This window comes from Chiloscyllium plagiosum, unplaced genomic scaffold (assembly GCF_037043375.1).
Source record: "Chiloscyllium plagiosum isolate Xiang-an unplaced genomic scaffold, Cpla_swu_hap1 HiC_scaffold_4, whole genome shotgun sequence".
NCBI classification, from domain to species: domain Eukaryota; kingdom Metazoa; phylum Chordata; class Chondrichthyes; order Orectolobiformes; family Hemiscylliidae; genus Chiloscyllium; species Chiloscyllium plagiosum.
Genome location: NW_028270142.1, coordinates 7,190,238 through 7,205,534, shown reverse-complemented (window position 1 = coordinate 7,205,534; position 15,297 = coordinate 7,190,238). Strand labels below are relative to the sequence as shown.

The 15,297-nt window shown below is 43.6% G+C and overlaps 1 protein-coding gene across 1 annotated transcript in view; it reads right to left on the bottom strand.

Annotated features, from left to right (window-relative positions):
• Positions 1-15,297, bottom strand: part of adhfe1 (alcohol dehydrogenase iron containing 1) — a 40,201-nt gene that overhangs the window by 7,737 nt on the left and 17,167 nt on the right. Inside the window, exons 8-11 of the mRNA XM_087985941.1 lie at positions 14,872-14,977; positions 11,036-11,188; positions 4,829-4,927; positions 2,472-2,550 (exon numbers count right to left, since the gene is read on the bottom strand). Coding sequence (XP_087842067.1) covers positions 2,472-2,550; positions 4,829-4,927; positions 11,036-11,188; positions 14,872-14,977 — 437 coding nt within the window. The remainder of the gene's footprint in view (positions 1-2,471; positions 2,551-4,828; positions 4,928-11,035; positions 11,189-14,871; positions 14,978-15,297) is intronic.

Here is a 15,297-nt window from a genome sequence, read left to right as displayed (position 1 = left end):
AAGCTGTACAGCATGGATACAGACCCTTCGGTCCAACTTGTCCATGCTGACTAGATATCCTAAATCAGTCATAGGGTTGCTGTACAAAACCTTCACAAACATCTCCCTGCAAGTCACCCCATTAACTTCTCCAGTGGCTCAGTGGTTAGCACTGCTGCCTCACAGGGCCAGGGACCAGGTTTGATTGCACCTTCAGGTGATTGTCTGTTTAGAGTTTACACATTCTCTCTGTGTCTGCGTGGGTTTCCTCCCGCAGTCCAAAGATGAGCAGGTTAGGTGAATTGGCCATGGCATGGGGAGCAGGCCTGGCTGGGATGCTCTTTGGAGGGTCGCTGCAGACCTCAAAGGCCAAATGGCCTCCTTCCACACTGTAGGGATTCTATGAGTTGCTCACTCGAATTTAGTCTACTGGAATTAGCTCTTGGCATTTGGTTTGACCTTAAACTGAATTTTCTACCTTATTTCCACATTCACAATATTCCACCTCAGGAACACCACCAAATTTCAACCCAAACTCACCCCAATTCTGGAGTCATCCTGTTGTGTTGCCCGCCGGGTATCTCACCCTTCACTGGGTCAATACCAGTAGTGGACATCCACGGGCATAACTGCTACTGATTTACATTAGGATGGGGTAGAAGGTGCAACCGTCCCATCACATTCCCCAGCACACCCTCTGTGAGGGATGGCACAAAGACTCACCCTTTTTGACTGAGGAATGCTAAAAGTGATCATCAGTCTTTGAGCTGATAACAGAGGTTTTACATGTTAACGCTCTCTGACATTACAGAAGTGATCACCCTGTGAGACTCATTATAACAAAATTCTTTATTGTAATTGGAGCTACTTTATAAGACCAGGTGAGTTACTTGAGATCTGTCAAATTTTTGACACGGTTTACAACCTATCAGAGTTTGGAACAGGGTGACCGAACTGCTGCATTTAAAGAATAAACTAGGTGACTGATAAAGAGTCACGAGTTTGAGTTTGAGTTTGATTTCTTCTTGTCATATGCAACGAGATACAGTGAAAGCGTTGTCTTGTGTGTTCTACAGGCAGACCAAACCATAGAAGTGCATCAGCGTAACAGAACAGAATGCAAAATACAGTGTTATAGAGTCATACAGCACGAAAACAGACCCTTCAGTCCAACCAGTCCGTGCCAAACATAATCCCAAACTAAACTAGTCCCACCTGCCTGCTCCTGGCCCATGTCCCTCCAAACCTTTCCTATTCATGTACTTATCCGAATGTCTTTTAAACACTGTAACTGTACCTGCATCCACCTCTTCCTCTGGAAGTTCATCCACACATGAACTACTCTCAGTGTAAAGGAATTGACCCTCATGTCTTTTTTAAATCTTCCTCCTCTCACCTTAAAAATATGCCGTTTAGTCTTGAAAGCCCTCACTCGAAGGAAAAAGACACCTGCCATTGACCTATCCATGCCCCTCAGGATTTTATAAACCTCTGCAGCATCACTCCTCAACCTTCTACACCCCAGGAAAAAGGTCCCATCCTATCCAGCCTCTCCCCAAAACTCAAACCCTCCATTCCTAGCAACATCCTGGTAAATCTTTTCTGAACCCTCTCCAGCTTAATGATATCCATACTATAACTGGGTGACCGGAACTGAACACTATATTCCAGAAGAGGCCTCACCAATGTCCTGTACAACTTTAATATGACTTCCTAACTCCTATGCTCAAAGGACTGAGCAATAAAGGCAAGCTTGCTAAACGCCTTCTTAACCACCCTGTCTACCTGTGATGCAAACTTCAAAACATTATGTACCTGAACCCCTAGGTCTCTCTGTTCTACAACACTACCCAAGGCCCTAGTTTTAACTGTTGAACTCTTGCCCATGTTTCTTTTACCAAAATGCAACACCTCTCATTTATCCAAATTAAATTCCATCTGCCATTCCTCAGTCCATTGACCCAATTGATCAAGATCCCTTAGTAATCTTAGATAATCTTCCTCACTGTCCACATTACCATCAATTTTGATGCCATCCACAAACTTACTAACCATGCTTTCTGTTGTATTTAAGTCATAGAGTCATAGAAATGTACTGCACACTGTGTTAATCTCAGCAACATGTCTTTGCTCATCACTCTTAAGTGAGAAAGTTACTCATGAGTCAGATGAATAATATATACGAGAATACAACAATCTTTTACATTTCAAAGGCACCATGAGGTATGGAGAGAAGCAGGAATATGCTGTGATAGAGGGTCAGGGATGATGAGGCAGGCTCAAAGGGCTGAATGGCCTACTACTGCTCCAAGTTTCTAATGTGACACATTACAAGTTAGGCATCCAGCCCATGTTCAGTATACCACCCTTTATAACTTTGTCACATCACCCTACTCCAACAATAAGTCACTGCTTTGTAATACATCTTTATCATATTCCCTGCATGATCTATGTCTGAGTCGGCCGGATGTACATTCACTGCAAATACATACCACCAAAGGGTGATCCACGTTGTAGTCCTTTGCTGTAAAGTTTTTCACCATTCCTGCTATTGGATACGACATTCCATGACTGAGAGTACACAAAATGTACAGTTTGAGTCTGATCACCTAATGTAAGCTACTCACATCTTTTCACCACGAGCACCCAATACGTCCCCACCACCCCCCTGAACTATAGCATAAATGCTGCCCCCTCCACACTTTAAGCCCTGATGAAGAGTCATTTAGACTCAAAATGTTAGCTTGCTCTCTCTCCCTGGATGCTGTCTGACCCACTGTGATCTCCAGCAAAGAGTATGGGCTTGTGGTGCAACGGTAGCGTGTCTGACTCCAGATCAGAAGGTTGCATGTTCAAGTCACATCAGGCTTAATTGAAGAAAAAAAAAGGGTGACACGGTCACTCAGTGGTTAGCACTGCTGCCTCACAGCACCAGGGACCCGGTTTGATTCCCACCTCGGGTGACTAGCTGTGTGGAGTTTGCACATTCTCCCTGTGTCTGTGTAGCTTTCCTCCCGCAGGTCAGATGAACTGGCCATGCTAAATTGCCCATAATATTAGGTACATTAGTCAGGGGTAAATATAGAGTAGGGTATTGGGTCTGGGTGGGGTACTCTTCGGAGGGTCGGTGTGGACTTGTTGGGCCGAAGGGCCTGTTTCCATACAGTAGGGAATCTAATCTAAAATTTGTTGTTTTCAGTACAGTTTTGAGTTACTGTATTTTCTCTTGTGTAACTCAAGAGATCTGAAAATTCAACATAATTTTAAAAGTCTCATGTTAAAACTAACTGAATCCACAATTATAGATTAAAATTAGTGAGATTTAAAAAGTCCCTGAGTTACTTCAGAGACAGTATGGATGTTTTTTTAAGGGCATACACTGTTTGTCAAGTTGACAGGTTTTGAAACGAGAGACAAAGGGCTTCAATAGACAGTGTGTCCGGGTTTGCGAAGCAGTTAGATAGTAAGGTAGGTGGAATTTGATGACCCGTCTCTGCCCAGGTTCAGGAGCAGGACTGAGCCATGCCTTTGGGTTTGCAAGGTGCAGAGTAAAGATCCTGCCACCCTCCTGCTTCTCTTTGGTCCAATTCGGAATGTTTGCCCCTCCTGTCCAGAAGGCAATGTGTGCTGCACATTGGCATTCAATCAGCAGAGGGCTGGCTAGCTGCAGGGTTATCATTCCACTGGCATTCCCCTTCCTTGTGACTTCTGTAATGTGACTGAATTGTTAAAGTTCCCTTGATAATCGACACCAGCATTCTCACAACAATCAATCTGAGGTGAGGCCTTCAATGCCTCACTTTCTCTCTCCTTTTTTTTAAAAGTGGTGTTACATTTTCCAATTTTGAAACTGATGGGTCCACTATCAAAGCTGGGCCAGTTTGGAAAATCCCAGCGATTGTACAACGAAGGTGACAGCAATCTCTTTTACAGCCCAAGGTTTCAGTCTGCTAGGACCTGGGAAATAGTCAGAATGTCAGGTTTCTGCAGATATTAATGACCTTAATTTCCCCATTCTGTTTAAACCCTAGTTTAACTCAGCATTTGCAATATATTTTTCTACAATGAAGGCAGATACAGGACATTTGTTCCAATATCTCTGACATTTTTTCATTCTCCATTATAATTTCTCCTGTCTCGGCTTCGAAGAGAGTAATGTTTACTTTAGTTATTCTCTTATCTTTTAAAGGATAATAAAACATGTACTCAAGACTTAAAGAAGGTCCCACTGCAGGTAGCAGTATCATAGTCACACATACTTTAGGAGATCCCTTTATAATGCTGTTTGATTGATATCAGCCAATAATTATTGGCAGGTTTATATAGAGGAGGCACTCTGCAGTAATGTTACCTCTTGGCACAGATGTTGCTGGATCTGCAGACTTCAAAGATAAGTAGTAAAATAGGGTAAAGTCACCATAGTCTTACCAGACCATAAGGCTGCTCTCTCATTGGGGAGGGACAGAGAGAGAGAGAGAGGGAAGGACAGAGAGACAGAGACAGAGAGAGAGAGACAGAGAGAGACAGAGAGAGAGACAGAGAGAGAGAGAGACAGAGACAACTGGTCATGGTTTAACCTGAGGGTCACCATGCCTCAAGTGAGGGGAGAGATTGAGAAGGTGGGAACTTAGCAGCTGGGGTTGGGAACTGACCCCATACTATTGCTATCCCTCTGCATCACAAACCAGATGTCCAGCCAACTGAGCTAACCAACTGCTTTTAACTAATACACAGCAAAGAAAGGAAAAGGCAAATCAGTCCATAAAACACTAAAATATTAAACTCTGTAAAGGTGTGTTATCTGTGGAAGATTGGCATTCATATCATACACATGTATTGCATTGCTTACCAGAGGTGGACACCAGCGTTTCCAAAACCAATTCCTGCAAAAACACTTGCAAGGTGCATGTTGAATCTAGCCTCGATGTCATCAGGGTGTTTAATAGCACTAGCAGTATGAAGGAGAAATTAATATTTTACACATGATACAGCATTCACAGGAAAACACCTGAACAATCTACTATGACACTCAACATGGGCGATAATAGGTGATACCAGGGGCAGGATTTAATGGGGTTTGTAAGAATAGGAAGGACCTGGGCTCGGGGCGTGGGAAGGGTATGTTATTGGGAGCTGCCATCTTGAGTCTGCAGCATCAGTTTGAAGTTGTGTGATATACCGGGCGGCATGTCAATGGCAAAGCGGCCAACATGATAGTGGCTGTTGGGAAACTACTTCCCATTCATTTGTGGAGCTTGAAAACTCATCCATTGGGGAGCACATCAAATTCAGTCCATCTACAGGGTTAAGTCTGGAGGGGGGCTACACAGTTTAGTAGTCAGGTCCTCAAACAGCATAGTGGTTAGCAAAAGGTGCCCAAGTCTTGAAGCAGAGGGTTAAGAGGTGGAAGTACCTGAAGGGATCCAGGCTTCATCCTCTAGGGGAGGGGTTATCACTGCAGCGCTGTGGTCCTGTGTGTCTCAGGGAGACAGTTGCACCACAATGGAAGGCCAATGGTCAGGGAAGGGAACTGGGCAGGTCAGTGCATCCACTGGAAGCTGCTGCGTCACAGGAGATCAGATGGGCATCCATCACATTGCAGATCAGGGAGGAAGCCACTGTGGGATGGGAGGGGCTCTGGGTATGGCCCATGGGAGGGTCATGCAATCCCACTGATTAACTCCAGGTGCTATAGGAATGAAGACCACGTCCACAGAGGTGCACACATCATTGTCTGCCACCTCCACACAGTCCCCTTTGTGGATGTGCAATGGGTCTCAAACATATACCCAGTCTCTCTGCAGCTTCACCTGCTACCAGAGGATGGCTCGGTCACACAGAAACAAGGCCACAAGATCATCAACCGAGGGGGAAGGGAGGTCGGTAGAAACCTAACTGAGGTCATCTTCATCACTGCAGAGTGCAGGAGCACCAGCGAATGTTCAGAATGCACACCAACTATCTCCAGATGCCCAAGACGCAATGCTGGACACAGCTTTCTCAGGAGGCAGTCACTCACCCTATAGCTCAGAGGCCTCGGAGGGAACCCAAGCCAATCACCCTCAAAGGTAACCGTGGCTCTAAATCCCTTTACAAGGAGCTCACTTCAGGGGAACATTTCCCAGACTGCACCACACTGACTGAGATCTCAGAGTAGATCTCCCAGGTGCCAGAACCATGCAGAAACGTAGTCAGGACTATCAGAGACAACAATCTTCAATCGTTCTGACCACAAGTGATACTGTGACCTTACCATCTTTCCTCACTTGCAAACCATCTCTCTGCCAGTTTCCATCAAGAACTACCTCATTTCACCCATCCCTACCTCTGACAGCACTATGGGGAGTACACTGTTCTATCACCGGATGTAAGCAGTTGACTCTTAGCCATCCGCTATCTCCGCATCCCACCCAACAGCTGCCACGTGGAATGCCTGACAGTGCAGAAAACTGTCTAAAGGAGGAGATTCCAACTAACCCATACAATAAGAAAGTGAACAAGGTATGCTGTGATATTTACAATAATATACCTAATATACCAGCACTAGAGTGCCTCAATGTTTCTTCCATGGCCACTTCAACTTCTTGTCACTTGGAGATGAGCAGCTTGGGAGGAGGTAGGTTACAGAATGCAATCTTCCAGTGGATGACAAGATGTGGGTCACACCCTTCAATCTGCAGTGTGCCTGCTCGTGTGCAGCTCCCATGGGCAGCAGTTGTGCCCATGGGCTGCATGCCTCTCATTTAATTCTACCCCAAGTATAATTCTTCAGCTGGTTTGGAGCTTAGTCCTATAGCAAATGAAGATGGTAAAAGAGGGGGAGGTGTGGCATTGTTAGTCAAAGACAGTATTACAGTGTCAGAAAGGATGTTTGAGGACTCCGAGGTAGTATGGGCTGAGGTTAGAAATAGGAAAGGAGAGGCGACCCTGTTGGGAGTTTTCTACAGGTCTCCGAATAGTTCCAGAGATGTGGAGGAAAGGATAGCAAAGGTAATTCTGGATAGGAGTGAGAGTAACAGAGTAGTTGTTATGGAGAACTTTAACTTTCCAAATATTGACTGGAAATATTATAGTTTGAGTAGTTTAGATGGGTCAAATTAGTCCATTGTGTGCAGGATGGTTTCCTGACACAGTAGATAGAGAGGCCAATAAGGGGCAAGGCCACATTAGATTTGATGAACCTGGCCAGGAATTAGATTTGGAGGTAAGTGGAGCACTTTGGTGATAGTGACCACATTTGGTGATGTTTACCTTAGTGATGGAAGAGATAGATATATAACACAGAGTAAGAGTTATTGTTGGGGGAGTGGCAAATTATGTTGCAATTAGGCAAGATGGAGGATGCATAGGATGGGGAAGGAAACAGCAGGGGATGGGCACAATTGAAATGTGGACCTTACTCAAGGAACAGCTACTGCGTGTCCTTGATACATATGTATCAGTCAGCCAGGGAGGAAGTGGTTGAGCAAGGGAGCTGTGGTTTACTAAAGAAGTTGAACCTCTTCTCAACAGGAAGAAGGTTTATGTTAGGATGAGACTTGAAGGCTCAATTAGGGCACTTGAGGGTTTTAAATTAGCCAGGAAAGACCTAAAGAGAGAACTAAGAAGAGCCAGGAAGGGACATTGGCTGATAGGATCAAGGAAAACCCTAAAGCTTTCTATATGTACATCAGGAATAAAAGAATGACTAGAGAAACATTAGGGCCAATCAAGGATAGTAGTGGGAAGTTGCGTGTGGAGTCCGAGGAGATAGGGAAACACTAAATGAATATTTTTCGTCAGTATTCACACTGGAAAAAAGACAATATTGTCAAGGAGAATACTGAGATACAGGCCTCTAGTCTAGACGGGATTGAGGTTCACAAGGAGGTGGTGTTAGCAATTCTGGAAAGAGTGAAAATAGATAAATCCCCTGGGCTGGATGGGATTTAGTTTAGGATTCTCTGGGAAGCCAGGGAGGAGATTACAGAGCCTTTGGCTTTGATCTTTATGTTGACATTGTCTACAGGGATAGTTCCAGAAGACTGGAGGATAGCAAATGTTGTCCCCTTGTTCAAGAAGGGGAATAGAGACAACCCTGGCAATTATAGACCAGCGAGCCTTACTTAGATTAGATTACTTACAGTGTGGAAACAGGCCCTTTGGCCCAACGTCCACACCGACCATCCGAAGCACAACCCACCCAGCCCCATTCCTCTAAATTTACCTCTTCACCTAACACTACGGGCAATTTAGCCAATTCACCTGACCTGCACATCTTTGGACTGTGGGAGGAAACCGGAGCACCCGGAGGAGTCCCACGCAGACACGGGGAGAATGTGCAAACTCCACACAGATAGTCGCCTGAGGCGGGTTCAGTTGTGGGTAAAGTGTTGGAAAAGGTTATAAGAGATAGGATTTATAATCATCTAAAAAGGAATTAGTTGATTAGGGATAGTCATCACGGTTTTCTGAAGAGTGGGTTGTGCCTTACAAACCTTATTGAGTTCTTTCAAATGGTGACCAAACAGGTGGATGAGGGTAAAGCGGTTGATGTGGTGTGTATGGATTCAGTAAGGCGTTTGATAAGGTTCCCCACGGTAGGCTATTGCACAAAATACTGAGCCATGGAATTGAGGGTAATTTAGCTGTTTGAATCAGATATTGGCTTGCTGAAAGAAGACAGAGGGTGGTGGTTGATGGGAAATGTTCATCCTGGAGTTCAGTTGCTAGTGGTGACCGCATGGATCTGTTTTGGGGCCACTGCTGTTTGTCATTTTTATAAATGACCTGGATGAACGTGTAGAAGGATGGGTTAGTAAATTTGCAGATGACACTAAGGTCGGTGGGGTTGTGGATAGTGCTGAAGAATGTTGCAGGTTACAGAGGGACATAGACAAGCTGCAGAGCTGGACTGAGAGGTGGCAAATGGAGTTTAATGTAGAAAGGTGTGAGGTGATTCACTTTGGAAGGAGTAACAGGAATGCAGCGTATTGGGCTAATGATAAGATTCTTGGTAGTTGCAAGGTTTGTGAAGGTTTGTAGCTCAGGTTGAAGTTTAGGGTGTAGGTTTGCTCGCTGAGCTATAGGTTTGCTATCCAGACGTTTCATTACCTGGCTAGGTAACATCATCAGTGGCGACCTCCAAGTGAAGTGAAGCTGTTGTCTCCTGCTTTCTATTGGAGGTCGCCACTGATGATGTTACCTAGCCAGGTAATGAAACATCTGGATACCAGACCTATAGCTCAGCGAGCAAACCTACACCATAATTCTTGATAGTGTAGACGAGCAGAGGGATCTTGGTGTCCATGTACATAGATCCCTGAAAGTTGCCACCCAGATTGATAGGGTTGTTAAGGTATATGGTGTGTTAGCTTTTATTGGTAGAAGGATTGAGTTTTGAAGTCACAAAGTTATGCTGCAGCTGTACAAAACTCTGGTGCGGCTGTACTTGGAGTATTTTGGACAGTTCTAGTCACTGCATTATAGGAAGGATGTGGAAGCTTTGGAAAGGGTTCAGCGGAGATTTACTAGGATGTTGCCTCGTATGGAGGGAAGGTCTTATGAGGAAAGGCTGAAGATGTTTTTGTTAGAGAGAAGGTTGAGAGATGACTTAATTGAGACATAGAAGATAATCAGAGGCTTAGATAGGGTGGACAGTGAGAGCCTTTTTCCTTGGATGGTGAAGGCTAACACGTGGGGACATAGCTTTAAATTGAGGGGTGATAAGTATAGGACAGACGTCAGAGGTAGTTTCTTTACTCAGAGAGTAGTAGAGTCGTGGAAAGCACTGCCTGCAACAGTAGTAGACTTGCTAACTTTAAGGGCATTTAAATGGTTATTGGATAAACATATGAATGAAAATGGAATAGTGTACGATAGATCAGCTTCAGATTGGTTCCACAGGTCGGCATGACATCGAGGGCTGAAGGGCCTGGATTGTAATGTTCAATGTTTGAAATACTCAGGGTATTATAAATATAACATTTTATTGTTAACTTTAACCATGATATTTTTGACCATGTACAGTATTAAATAAACCAGAGAAGAAACAAAGAATATATCTTAGCTGTCATCATACACCAACCAGTTAGATTATTAGAACCTGGTACAGACTGAATACTTTGGAAGAGTTCATTTCATTTTTCCTCCATTATGTTGCAGCTAAGTAACTTTGATAATAAGATTAATTGTTCTCTCTGTAATAAAGTTTTTTTTTCTAACAAAGGCTCACATTGCTGATGACTGTGTCACCATCAAGATGTACCAGCAAAATTAGGCCATTCAGCCCATTGTATCTGCTCTGCCATTTAATCAGATAGTGGCTGATCTGAAGATTCTTAAGTCCACTTTCCTGCCTACATCCTTACTGCCCTTATTGATTAAAAATCTGCCTTCCTCAGCCTCAAATATATTTATTGACCCAGCCTGAACAGCCGTGTGTGTAGACAAATTCCATAGATTCACTTGCCTCTGATTTCTGGAATGGCTATACTGCCCTCTGTGGGTTAGCTGTGTGACTGGCAGCAGCCTGGGAATAACTGGGCCAAAACAACGATTCCCAATCCTTTTCTGGAGAATATATCCTTCCTCAAAAGTTTAAGTTTGACATTATTTATTTACTAATTATTCTATTTTGCAAGTCGAACTCCTCTTCAAACGCAAAACACCACATTATTAAAATCAAATGATATCTAAAGAAGGGTCACTGCACTCTAAAAGTTAAGACAAGCAGAATTAGGCCATTTGGTCCATCGAGTCTGCTTCCCCATTCGATCGTGGCTGATATGTTTCTCAACCCCATTCTCCTGCCTTCTCCCCATATCCTTTGATCCCCTGACTAAGCAAGAACCTATCTGTCTCTGTCTTAAATACACTCAATGACTTGGCCTCCACAGCCCTCTGTAGTAATAAGTTCCACATAGTCATCACCCTCTGGCCAAAATAAATCCCTCCTCATCTCAATTCTAAAGGGTCATCTCTTCACTCTGAGGCTGAGTTTCTCAAACAATTTCTGCTTCGGTGCCAAATTATTAAAGCTGTAACCAGTCATAGCTAGAGATCGGTTTCATGTTACCGTTTCAGATATTTTGCCACGATGTTTAAGGCATGCTTGGACCAGACATCACTGATGGGGTTACTCCCTTGATAAGCTGGACGATTGATTGGGTTAGATGGGCAGGGTGACCGTTGGTTGTAGGGGAGTGCGGTGTAGGACTCCAGAGCGTGGCTGTGAACAAGAACAGAGAATATCAACAACTTTAAATGTATTTCCTGTGTGTGGAGGAATTTAAATGTGACTGTTGGAACTTAAAAAAGTTTCTACGTGATTAAAAAGAGAGTTCTAGACAGTTTGATTTATAGAACAGAATCCCTACAGTGTGGAAACAGGCCCTTCAGCCCAACAAATCCACACTGGCCCTCCAAAGAGTAACCCACCCAGACCCATTCCCCTACCATATGACTCTACATTTACCCCTGACTAATGCACCTAATCTACACACCCTGAACACTATAGGCAATTTAGCATGACTAATTCACCTAACCCGCACATCTTTGGAAACCAGAGCATCCGACGGAAACCCACACAGAAATGGGGACAACATGCAAACTCCACACAGACAGCTGCCCGAGGCTGAAATCAAACCCGGGTCCATGGTGCTGTGAGGCAGCAGTGCTAACCACTGAGCCACTGTGATTGGTCTTTTGAATTTTGCATCAGAACCATCTGTTGCTATTTGAGCAATTTGATTGGTTTATGGTCGATGTGCCTTCCAATAATTTGATTAGCTGGTGAAAATTATGTTAATTTTTTTTGGCTGCTCTTCTTAAACTTGCCCCACCATAGTCCGAACTCTAGCTTATCAGCAACAGCCTTGGCCATAAATGCTGATTTGATGATGTTTGCCAGCATCTGGTTTACAGTGCAATTTCACAGATGGATAAATGTGATAGATTGCTACATTGCTATCCACCGACCCTGTCAGCTTGCTCTCCCACTCCGTCCTTCCTTCCTAAGCGCCAAAGTCTGGTCTTTACTGAGGCAACTACCTCCGGCTTTTCCAGCTCTTTTTCATCTCATCGCTCTTATAAGGTCTCCAATTAGGTAGAGTTACTCCCTCTCAGAAGCTTTATGAAATAATGGTTCCTCAAAGCCTCCCACTGGCTTTTCAGAAATCTCCTTCTGTTATCTGCAGCAGCAGGTGAATAGCGAGTAAGACTTTAATCGATGTCACAGTGCTCTCCTGCCTTTTATACTGTGCAGTTTAGAGAGGTTCGTAGAGGTTGTTAATGACAGCATTAGCTGCAAAACAATATGTGGTCTCTTTCTTGAACATTAAATGTAATTTACAGTCAGTGTTTTGTAACAGAAAAAGAGGCTCCATGTTTCATTCTGGCTGCACCAACCCTCAAACCAATCCATTTCCCAGCAGTTTGCCCAGACCCTTGTGTGCCATGTTGTTTCAAGTGTTCACCTAAATAAATAAATAAAGGTTTCATTATCCTTAGCAAGGGTGTGTGCTTTAACTTCCTTTAGCAAAATATAGCTTATATTAAATGTTGATCAAACATTTGTTGAAATTCAACACCATAATTTAGAGATTGTTCTGCAACTGGAAGAATGTATTGGTTTCTGGGAAAATGAAATTATGTTGACTGAAGAAAAAAACAGAATAATTATTTCATATTTAACTATCACAATACAACTATATGCCAAAGATGAGCTGATTGTCTGATGACAAGATACAACGTTCATTTTACCTCTTGAAGACATGCCATTGGATATGGGTCTGATCATTCAGCATGTTAAGTTACCAATATTGTACATGAGTGTTGAGCACTGGGTTTGGGATATCACAGCCATGATGGCCATCTATAGACACTTCCCAACAGCTATTTCAATAGTCAGGATTGGGACCCGCCTGGTCTTTCCCTAGCCTAACTGACATATTTGACAAAAACAGTGTAGTAACAGCCATTCACTGGAGTGCAGGAGGTTCAGAGGTGACCATATAGAAATTTATAAAATCATGAGGGGTATAGATAAGGTTAATGGTGGGTGTCTTTTTCCCTAGGATGGAGAACCTTGGAACTGGGGCCTCATTTTTAAGGATAGAGATTTTGAAAAGACATGAGGAGCAAATCTTTTACACAAAGGGTGATTTGTGTGTGGAATGAACTTCCTGAGGAAGTGGTGGATGTGGGTACAATTACAACGTTTAAAAGACACTTGGATAAACACATGAATAGGAAAGGTTTGGAGGTGCTGGCAGGTGCGACTGGTTTAGTTTGGGATTATGTTCAGCTTGGACTGATCGGACCGAAGGGTCTGTTTCTGTGCTGTATGACTCTATGATTCTGTATTGCATGTTACAGACACTATAAAGTTAGAACATCCAAAAGATCAAGAATGAGACCATCTCAATTACATGGAAGAAAATTATATCGGAAATATGACTGAAATTACAAGTTTGGCTGCTTATGAAAAACCAAACAAAAATTACCCTCACAGCATTTATCAAAGATAAGACCCTACTATAAGCGCATTATACTAATTCCAATAATCTGAAGAATCAGACAGCTCCTGTACTTTAGGACAATATAATATAGGAACAGAAGTAGTCCACTCAGCCCATCGAATCTGCCTTCATTCAATCATGGCTGATAGGTTTCTCAACACCATTCTCCTGCCTTCTCCTGGTAATCTTTGATCACTGCTTACAAATCAAGAACATGTCTATTTCTGTCTTAAACACACTCAATGACTTGGCCTCCACAGCCCTCTGCGCCAATAGGTTCCATGGAATTACCACCCCCTGGCTTCCTCCTCATCTCAGTTGTAAAGGGTCGTCCCTTCAGTCTGAGGCTGTGCCCTTGGGTCCCCCAGTCTCTCCTATCGGTGAAAACATCTTCTCCATGTCCACTCTACCCAGGTCGCTCAGTATTCTGTAAGTTTCAATCAGATTCCTCCTCATCCTTCTAACCTCCATCGAGTACACACCCAACCTCCTCAACTGCTCCTCATGTGACAAGACGTTCATCCCCGGGATCATTCTTGTAAACCTCCTCTGGACCCCCTCCAAGGCCAGAACATCCTTCCTTAGGTGCAGGGCCCAAAACTGCTCACGATGTTCCAAACACAGTCTGACCAGAGCCTTATACAGTCTTAGTTGTACATCTCTGCTCTTGTATGCAGCTCTCTGGAAATGAATGCTAACATTGCATTTGTCTTCCTAACTGCCTGTTAATTCGAAGAGAATCCTGAACTAAGACTCCCAAGTCCCTTTGTACTTCAGATTTCCGAAGCCTTTTTCCTTCTGTAAAACAGTCTATGCCTCTATTCTTCCTACCAAAATGCATAACCTCCCACTTTCCCACATTATATTCCATCTGTCACATCTTAGCCCACTCTCCTAGCCTGTCCAAGTCCTTCTGCAGCCTCCCTGCTTCCTCAACACTCCCTGTCCCTTCACCTATCTTTGTGTCATCTGCAATCTTAGCAATACTGCCCTTAGTTCCTTCGATCAGTAATGTAAAAAGTGAATAGCTGCAATTCTCAAGAGATGTTCAGAGATCTCTCAGCCAATACAGAAGGACTATGTGAGAAATCTGATTGTTCACAACAAAATATGCATTTTCAAATTTGACAAAATTAGTAAAAAAAAGCTCATCAAACTAAGAAAAATACATGTTAAATAATCATAGACATACTGAAATTTCTACACAGAATGTTACTCGTTCGATCATTTAAACTTTTATTACGTTTGCTTACAATTATTTCAGAGTTGCTCCAAATCTGTGCTCACTGGTGCAGCAATGGAAGGTGTGATTTCCACCACATCTCTAGTGATGTTGTGCTAGCAGAGAGGGAGCAGTTGCTAAGACAATTTTGAACCTGGAAAGATTACCTACCAAAGTACATCAAATCCACTGTAAGCAGCCACTCGCTCAGGCATGTGCAGTGTGTGCGAAGGGTCCACAATTCCAAGCACTGGTTTCAGAGCCCTGCTGGCAATACCTAAAATGGAATATTCAGCAGACAGTGGGAAAACAAAACCAGCTCAGTCATAGAGTCATAGAGATGTTACAGCATGGAAACAGATCCTTCGGTCCAACCTGTCCATGCCGGCCAGATATCCCAACTCAATCTAGTCCCACCTGCCAGCACGCGGCCCATATCCCTCCAAACCCTTCCTATTCATATATCCATTCAGATGCCTTTTAAATGTTGCAATTGTACCACCCTCCACCACTTCCTCTGGCAGCTCATTCCGTACATGTACCACCCTCTGCGTGAAAATGCTGCCCCTTAGGTCCTTTTTAAATCTTTCCCCTCTC